A 9,676-nucleotide genomic window follows, 5' to 3' on the forward strand; every position below is an offset into this window, starting at 1 on the left:
CCTGTAGTCTGCCATGGCACTGCTGCCTGTACATTGCCACAGCCTCTGTGCCTGTAGGCTGCCACGGCCCCGCTGCCTGTACATTGCCACAGACTCCCTTCCTCCGGTCTGCCATGGGCCCACTGCCTGTACATTGCCACAGCCTCAGTGCCTGTAGTCTACCACTATTCCACTGCCTATACATTGCCACACCCTCTCTCTCTGTATTCTGCTACGGCCCCCGCTGCCTGTACATTGCCACAGCCTCTCTGCCTGTAATCTACCACTGTTTCGCTGTACTCTGCCTGTAACAGTCTACTTAGCGGTTACCTCTGTCAGGTGAACACTGTGCCCAAACCCCGCCTCCCGCCGCCGCACTTGCGCACTGAGCTGGCAGCTGGTCCGGCCCGGGTCAGGGCTCGGTAAGATGGCGGTCCGGCGCTGGGTCGGGTACAGCGCTTGAGTGCTCTTTGGGCCGCAGTGACCGTCTTCTCCCGGCGGTATGAAGACTTTCTGCGGAAGGGCGAACCCCACGACTGGCGCCATCGAGTGGGAGGAGGAGGCCGAGGATTATGACTATCACCAGGAGATCGCGCGGTACGGAGCCGCCTCCGGTTTGACACGAGGCTGCCATGGAGACCGGGCCCCGGGCCCCTGGCCCCTGGGCTCTGCCACCACGGCCCCGGCCCCGGCCCCCCCCCCCTCCCCGTCCCCCCCCCCCCTCCCTCCGTCCCCTCCATCCCCCCCCCACTTCTGGAGGAGAAGTTTTTGCTTTCAGTTTAGTTTATGTCTGCCTTGTCTGTAGCGTCCGTGATGGATCATTGTCACGACCTGTAGGTACCCCGCCTGTAACAGGACCCGTGTGTGTGACAGCAGTGTCAGTCAGTGTATGGATAAGGACAATGTGCAGCAGCTATCCACTCAGCAGTGTACAGTTAATGCCCTGGTGTCCCTTTCACGTACAGCAAACATGACTGACCTTGTGGTAAAATGCCTGTGACCTTGTCCTGCCTGCTCCACCGATACTCTATTCTGAAATGATTCCAAATTACCGTGGGTGCAATTGAATTTACTTCGTTTTCACAACATGTAATGTTGCTAGATATAGTTCTATTGCTTCAAAATGTAGTTTGCATCACCTTTACATTTCTACATTACATGTGATGCTTGGGGGGGAAAGAAGTACGAGACAACAAGGTGCAGGGCTGGATAAACACAGCAGGCCAAGCAGCATCATAGGAGCAGAGAGGCTGACGTTTCGGGCCTAGACCCTTCATCAGAAAAGGGGGAGGGGAAGGGGGTTTTGAAATAAATAGGGAGAGAGGGGGAGGCGGATAGAAGAGGGATAGAGGAGAGGATAGGTGGAGAGGAAACAAACAGGTCGAAGAGGCGGGGATGGAGCCAGTAAAGGTGAGTGTAGGTAGGGAGTTAGGAAGGGGATAGGTCAGTCCAGGGAGGACGGACAGGTCAAGGGGGCGGGATGAGGTTGGTCGGTAGGAGATGGAGGTGCGGCTTGAGGTGGGAGGAGGGGATAGGTGGGAGGAAGAACAGGTTAGGGAGGCAGGGACGAGTTGGACTGGTTTTGGGATGCGGTGGGGGGAGGGGAGATTTTGAAACTTGTGAAATCCACATTGATACCATTGGGCTGCAGGGTTCCCAAGCGGAATATGAGTTGCTGTTCCTGCAACCTTCGGGTGGCATCGTTGTGGCACTGCAGGAGGCCCAGGATGGACATGTCGTCTGAGGAATGGGAGGGGGAGTTGAAATGGTTCGCGACTGGGAGGTGCAGTTGTTTGTTGCGAACCGAGCGTAGGTGTTCTGCAAAGCGGTCCCCGAGTCTCCGCTTGGTTTCCCCGATGTAGAGGAAGCCACACCGGGTACAGCGGATGCAGTATACCACATTGGCAGATGTGCAGGTGAACATCTGCTTGATGTGGAAAGTCTTCTTGGGGCCTGGGATGGGGGTGAGGGAGGAGGTATGGGGGCAGGTGTAGCACTTCCTGCGGTTGCAGGGAAAAGTGCCGGGTGTGGTGGAGCTGGAGGGGAGTGTGGAGCGGACAAGGGAGTCACGGAGAGAGTTGTCCCTCCGGAAAGCAGATAAAGGTGGGGAGGGAAAGATGTCTTTGGTGGTGGGGTCGGATTGCAGATGGCGGAAGTGTCGGAGGATGATGCGTTGGATCCGGAGGTTGGTGGGGTGGTACGTGAGGACGAGGGGGATTCTTTTTTGGTTTTTATTGCGTGGACGGGGTGTGAGGGATGAGGTGCGGGAGATGTGGGAGACACGGTTGAGGGCGTTCTCGACCACCGAGGAGGGGAAGTTACGGTCCTTGAAAAACGAGGACAACTGAGATGTACGGGAGTGGAATGCCTCATCCTGGGAGCAGATGCGGCGGAGGCGAAGGAATTGGGAATAGGGGATAGCATTTTTGCAGGAAGGTGGGTGGGAGGAGGAGTATTCTAGGTAGCTGTGGGAGTCGGTGGGCTTGAAATGAATATCGGTTTCTAGGTGGTTGCCCGATATGGAGACAGAGAGGTCCAGGAAGGGGAGAGAGGTGTTAGAGATGAGATGGTCCAGGTAAACTTAAGGTTGGGGTGGAAGGTGTTAGTGAAGTGTACAGTCGATACAGTCATCAATGTAACGGAGGAAAGAAGTACTTTTGGTTCTATAGTTTCAATCCTGGCACATGCTGGTGTGTAGCTGAATGGAGTTTTTGAAAATGAGTGACATAGGATAAACCAGCCTGTTCTTTCTCTCCCTGTGAGGAAACCGTTGCTTCTTTGGGTTGACTAGAATTAGGAAGTTAGTTTTTTTTTGTTGCTTTTGGAGTGTATTAATTTGCTACTTTGTTTTACTTACTAAATTTTGAATGCTAATTTTGGTCACAGTACTTCTGGAGCTTGAATCTAATGATCTATAGTAAATCAGAGAGTATGAGGCAAAGGTGAGAGGAGCCTGTAGTGCATACAGGAATGGGAAACTGAGTTCCTCAGTAATGCACAAGGAAATGAACGTTATTTACAGTATAAATCAGAAATAACTTCAAATTCTGCATTTTATCCCATAGTATTTCAACAGTACCTATGCTTAATATGGGGCAAACCACTTGATGTTTGAACGTCAGCCGAAGCTTTCTTGTGAGATCATATCTTTATCTTGTTACTGGACATCCAGTATTCTAAGTATAAACCATGTGATTGAGTAAATTAACTTAGAACCTATGGATTCCCAGACATCTATTAATCTGCATATCACCTGAACTTTTCAATTAGATTACAACTGGCAAGTTATTCTAAACTAGTTTAATCAGTTGAACGTTATACTTTTCAGAGGTAATTGACCCATTTTTCTTTATCTTTCAATCAGGTCATCTTATGCAGATATGTTGCATGATAAAGACAGGGTAAGCAATTGACATAAAATGAAATAAATGTTAAATAAAAAACGAAAGGACTGCGGATGCTGTAAATCAGGAAACAAAACAGGAATTGCTGGAAAAGCTCAGCAGGTCTGGCAGCATCTGTGAAGGAAAAAACAGAGTTAACGTTTCAGGTCCAGTGAGAGTCCCAGACTCTGTTTTTTCCTTCACAGATGCTGCCAGACCTGCTGAGCTTTTCCAGCAATTCCTGTTTTGTTTCATGAAATAAATGTTTATTGGTTTTACATGTGTGTTTGTTTAACGGATAGAGGATGTATCAGTGTTGTGGACTGATTTGGACTTAAGCAAAGTATTGGACTGTAATTATCAACAAGATCCTTAGTCCATCCAGCATTGTACTGGCAAAAGACAGTGAATGTAGCACAGATCAGGAATTGAGTTTAAATTTTAAACTTTGAACAAGTTCTGTGCTGTTTGCAGCAGCTTTAGCTGTGATGGTTGTCCGAACTACACAAAGTGAACAGTGCTGGAGAAACAAAAACAAAGTTGCTGGAAAAGCTCAGCAGGTCTGGCAGCATCTGTGAAGGAAAAAACAGAGTTAACATTTCGGGTCTGGTGACCCTTCCTCAGAACTTCTTCTGTACTGGAGATCTCTATTCATCAGCTTGCACCCACGTTTAAAAGTGAATGCTTTCTCATGCATAATTCGCTCTGCGTCTCTGAGTGGCATCTTTCACAGTCATGTTACTGGAGACTTGACTTGCCATCTGCTCCCTGTGAGTACCTGAGAGATACAGTTTTGTGAAATCAGGAACGTTTTTGATAAGAATGAAATGCGTGTTATCATTTGAGATGATTGGCGAATCATTGTGTCTGAACTACTCTAGTGCTCCTGTTGCTTGTAACTACTGTCAGGAGGTCTGTTGTCATGGCACAACATCTTGTACTTCCTGCAGTCATCCACTGTAGCTCATCTGCAACCACACTGTGATATCCTTCATCTAGCTACACCTAGATCATTGCACTTTGTCCTCTAGAAGAGAGATCTCAAGCTTTTCAGCTCCGATTAAATGGCTGAGATATTGACATGTACTTTTCTGAATGTCATTTTGAGTTCTTTAAGCTCCTTCAATTTCAAGTACCTCCTCATGTCTTGTGTTGTGTGTCTGAAACATTTAACATACCATTAGACCATAAGGTATAGAAGCAGAATTAGGCCAGTTGCCCATCTAGTCTGCTCTGCCATTTGATCATGGCTGATATGTTTCTCAAATTCATTCTCTTCCCTTCTCCCTGTAACCTCTGATCCCCTTACTAATAAGGACCTATTTATCTCTCTCGAATACACTCAGCAATTTGGCCATCACAGCCTTCTGTGGCGGTGAGTTCCACAGATTCACCACCCTCTACCTCGCCCTCTTTTCATCTACATTTTGAAGGCCTTTTTTTTTTTTGCACAGATCTTTTAGTTATTGTCCAGTTTCTGATGCATTCAGTAAAATGAATAGGATGTAGATTGTTATGAGCTCTTGTTGCAAACTTCAGTTGTCTTGTCAATAGCAACAGGTAATAACCCTGTGAAATTAATCTTGCAGAATGAAAAGTACGACAGTGGAATCCGGGCAGCGGTCTGCAGGGTGAAACAGCGTGGCCAGAGGGCAGTTGTCCTGGACATTGGAACTGGTACAGGCCTGTTGTCTATGATGGCAGTAAGAGCTGGTGCTGATTATTGTTATGCAGTCGAGGTGAGATTTCACAGGGGTTCAGGGATGTATTACACTTCATATTTTTATTTTGTATTGTTGTATTTCAGTTTATAAGCTTCCAGTAAAATGATTTCCAAGTCTTGTTGACCCTACAAACCAAGTCAAATGGTTTTGGAGACCAGATGCTGCAATAACAATTTAATTGCTTTATTGAACAGTGCTACAAAGTACAAAAGGAGTTACTGAATCCAGAAAAGCTGTTATCAGAACTAACTAAATGTGGAAATGGTCTGTTAGTTGCACATGGTGAATGTGACATTTTTATGGATTGATTCTGAACTCTTCCTCTATCTCAAACACCTGATAATTTGTTGTAATTAATTCATAGGGAAATCATGATTCATGCTGCCTGACTGTAATGCCCTTGAGAAGTTGGAAGTGGGCCAATGCCTTGAATCATTGCAGTCCACATGATGCAGATAAGACCATAGGAAATAGAAACAGGAGTAGGCTTTCAGCCCCTTGAACCTGCTCTGCCACTTGGTTGGATCATGGCTGATCCAACATTCCTCACTTTTTAACTTTCCTGCCCTTTCCCCATAACTCTTGATTCTCATATCGATCAAGAATCTATCTATCTCAGCCATAAATATACATAAGAACTCTACTCCCAACGCTCTTTAGACAAATAAAAAGGTATATCTTTACAAATGAGGCAGCTGAAAATGATTGGACCCAGGACTCTACACTGGGGAACTCTTCCATTAATGTCACAGAACTAAGATGATTGCAGCATTCAGAATCGTATTCCTTTTATGCTATTGATGATTCCAACTTGTGGAGATTTTGCTATCAATTCCCACCGATGTCACTTCTAGCAGGGTTCCTTAATGCTTTACTAGGTCAAATACAGCCTTGATGTCAGAGTGCAAGGGACCACATATTTTCAAATATCAGGGATTTTTGAGTTACAGAAAAACTTCCCGATGACCGCCCTTGGATTGGTTTAGCTGCAGTTTGTTACAAACCTATGAGTGCAGTGCACCTTATATGCTCGGAGCTGTCAAACAGAAAACATCTCTCTTTCTCAAATCGTAAAGACTGAAATGAAAAAAATTTAATACAAAACTATACTTCAGCCTACATGATCAGTTGTTAAATTGAAGAGCGACTAATACTCGCCATATAATCTCTGGTTATCATTACTAAAATCAAATGAACTCTGAGAAATAACTATTTGCCTTGTGGTCTGGACTTCTGATCTGCAGGAATTGTTTCTTTGTCTATATTTTTCCACCTATAACATTTGTGACAAACTATCTTTTCTTTGTGGTCATAAAAAAGTATAGATTAAGTCGTGTAGCAGTGGTTTTATTTCTCTTCCATTATTAAACAATAAGTTTGTTTAAAGCTTATAGATATGTTTTTCTGTTAATGATGAAACTTGGTGTGAATGAATTTTGTCCTGAAATTAATCATCTTGGTGGTTGAATTAGATGTTTACACATTTGCGATAGTTTGGGGAACATTGGGGCTGGATTTATTGGCGCATTCATCCAGATAGAATTGTAATTTCACCTCCCTTAAGTTCAGCTGTTTGTTCAAAACTATCGAAACAACTTGGCGAGAAGAGACATTGTGGCCTGTGTATGATCACCTTCTTGTTATTCCTGCAGGTTTTTAAACCAATGGCCGATGTTGCACAGAAGATCGTGGATAAAAATGGATTCAGCAACAAAATTAAAGTCATCAATAAACACTCAAACAGTGTGACAGTGGGACCAAGTAAGTGACCGGAAGTGGATAGACTGGTTGGAGGCTGTTGGCAGGGAACACTGAAGCTGCTATGTGAATGTCAAGTTATAGCACCCCATTGAAACAACTGCATAAATTGCTTTGTTAGTGCTCCATTTTGCTGTTTGAGTGGGATGATATGCAACGAGCGCAGTGGCAGTTGATGCAGTTGCTGTTAAGCAGAATGTTAAATTTGGTGGCAGTTGATGTCTAAGAACATATAACAAAGGTCACTTGTCATATGCAGTAACAATAATTGTGGGTAGAAGCTCACCACATGAGAAATGACTTTTTAAGACCTGACACGATCCCATCCAGGCTCTAGATGGCAGTTACTGAATACAGTAAGCAAAAAAAAATTCTTAGCGGTGTTTCTGCACTGGGATTTTGTAAAGTAGAGGAAAACTGACAATTGTGTTTTTGGTGGCGTCTTATGCATTTTGTTTCTAGAGGCCATGATTGAAAATTCACCCAAGTTGTTCAGTACTGAAGTGGAGAATCTGATGTAAATGGTACTAATTTACGAAAGAATGAGTTTAGCTTAATCTTTTCAGATCACTTCTTAACAATTCAATGAGCTGTAACTAAATACTGAGATCCCAGTGTGGAATGAAGTCCCCATTACTAGGCATTGAGAAGCAATCAGATCATCAGTTAATACTGCCAAGAACGAAGTGGGATTCTGAATGGTCTGGAACTGAAGAAATGTTGTATGTGGTGTAAAAGCCGCTACGCAATGTGTTTGCTTCGGCTTATCTGTCCAATGTCAAAACAGACCTGTTTCCGCAGAAGTGTCGGATACTACACCTCAGCAGCTACAGGAAATGGTTGAGCTTGTGGGCCCACAGGCCATCAATTTGGTTGGGGGGGCGGGGGTGGGAGTAAAGATTGCCATTCCTCCGGCCTGGGTATTCTGCTGCGAGGAAGCAATTTCACCATGTATAGAAATGCTCCCCTGAGGCTAATGAATGTACACGGTAAAGAGTGAGGAGCTGGCACTCCTTCAGCAGCTCCCACTGCTGCTGGCAACATCTTGGCCAGTCATTCTTGCCGATGATGTCAACTACGTCATTGTGGCTGGCTGATTCGGAGAGGCTGACAGCAAACTGAACGCCGCATCAGGATTCCTGATGGAAACGGTTAAAGATGCCAAGCCACACAATGTCTTTACCACCCCTACAGACGGAGTACAGCCTGGATGCACCTCACGGCCAGATAGGTCTAACTGCTCAAGGATAGATTTCCTGTTTGTGTCCCAGTCAGATCCACCAACATCAAGCTAGTGTTCAGCTCTGACCACTGCCTACTGCTGGCCAACTGCCACCCTTAGGGCAGCCAGTGGGTCGGCAAGGAAATGTGCAAGCTGAACCTGAGTTTGTTGACTCTGGAACTCAAAAGGAATTGCAAGGTTGGAGAACCGCGAAACCCCTCTTTGAGTCTGGAGTGGACTGATGGGAAATGGTCACGGCAAACACAAGAGATTCTTCATTTTCGAGGGTGCTCAGAAGGTGAGAGAGAGATTGGAAAATCTTCCCAGACTCAAGAAAAGTGTGCAGAACCTAGTCCTTGCTGCAAACAATGAGGGTCAATGTCAAGGAGAATCTGTAGGAGGTGAAGAGCCAGTAAGCTTTGCTCTTTGCCTCAAAGGCCTCCAAGATAATCTTCCAGTCCAGAGTCATTCCCTGGAGCAGGATGAGACATCCTTGCATTTCTTCTTCCAGAAAATGCACAGGTAAAGCTTCGTGATCAGCAGCTTGAAGGAAGAAGATGGCTCGGTAATGTCATCTCAGTCCGACACCCTGGGGACCAGCAAATCCTTTTATGCCAGACTGTATGACGTGAAGCCTACAGACAGCAAGGCTTCCCAGTCATTCCTGATTTCTATTATGAAGATCTGAGATGAGAGCATGCTGGGGAGGCTGGGCCAGCCATTATCTCTAGACGAGATGACGAAGGCTCTTGAGTCTTTTGAGAAGAGTAAAAGTCCCATGAAAGATGGCTTACCAGCTGAGTTGTGTTTGGCTCTGAGGGACTTGATTGGCCAGGACCTGCTGGAGGCATATGACAGTATGCCCCTGGCAGGTAATGTGTGAATCCATGAGGAAGGGTATCATTACCCTCCTCTACAAGCAGAAGGTGGAGGTGGCAATAGTTAGAAATTAGTGGTCAATTTCATTGTTGAATGTTGATTACAAAATCCTGTCTAAGGTCATCGCTAACTGGGTCGGGTCTGCTCTGATTCATTTGACCAAACCTGTGCTGTATAGGCAGGAAGATTTCCGAGAGTCTCGCACTCCTTGGAGATATGATTGCCTATGTGCAGAGTGGGGTGTGGACACCTGCTTCGTCAGCCTTGACCAGGAGAAGCCTTTGACAGGATATGCACATCTCCATAAACTGTAGTCAGGCAAGCCTGCCCGTGCTCTCTTGCCTTGTTTTATGGCATTTAGAACCTTTTGTGGAGTCCATCAGGAAGGATGCAAGCCTGTGAGGTGTGACTGTTTCAGACAGTGAAGGTCTGCAGGTTAGAACGTCCCTGTTCATGGATGATGTTTTTTCTGATTGGATTCACTGTCAGTGCGCAGACTCATGAGCATCTGTGATCAATTTGAACTGGTCTTAGGAGACAAGGTAAACTGAAGCAAAAGCAAGGCCATGTTCTTTGGGATGTGGGCTGACCAATCCTTTATCCACTTCATCCTTGGGTCAGGTTATCTGAAGGTTCTGGGAATATAGTTCAGAGGGATCACAGCATGCACATAAAACTTTGGAGGAGGGTGTTGCCAAGATAAGTCAGAAGCCAGCAGATAGAAGCACCGT

General features: G+C 45.6%; 2 protein-coding genes across 2 annotated transcripts in view; one reads left to right on the forward strand and one right to left on the reverse strand.

Annotated features, from left to right (window-relative positions):
* The window catches only part of b3gnt9 (UDP-GlcNAc:betaGal beta-1,3-N-acetylglucosaminyltransferase 9), a 16,126-nt gene extending 15,684 nt beyond the window's left edge, over positions 1-442 (reverse strand). Inside the window, exon 1 of the mRNA XM_048605624.1 lies at positions 310-442. The gene's annotated coding sequence lies outside the window, so the exon portion shown is untranslated. The remainder of the gene's footprint in view (positions 1-309) is intronic.
* The window catches only part of LOC109933111 (protein arginine N-methyltransferase 7), a 32,461-nt gene continuing 23,109 nt past the window's right edge, over positions 325-9,676 (forward strand). The window contains exons 1-5 of the mRNA XM_048606005.1: positions 325-576; positions 3,344-3,380; positions 4,952-5,101; positions 6,739-6,851; positions 7,632-7,716. Coding sequence (XP_048461962.1) covers positions 482-576; positions 3,344-3,380; positions 4,952-5,101; positions 6,739-6,851; positions 7,632-7,716 — 480 coding nt within the window. The 5' untranslated portion in view covers positions 325-481. The remainder of the gene's footprint in view (positions 577-3,343; positions 3,381-4,951; positions 5,102-6,738; positions 6,852-7,631; positions 7,717-9,676) is intronic.

This window comes from Rhincodon typus, chromosome 15 (genome assembly GCF_021869965.1).
Source record: "Rhincodon typus isolate 14 chromosome 15, sRhiTyp1.1, whole genome shotgun sequence".
NCBI lineage: Eukaryota > Metazoa > Chordata > Chondrichthyes > Orectolobiformes > Rhincodontidae > Rhincodon > Rhincodon typus.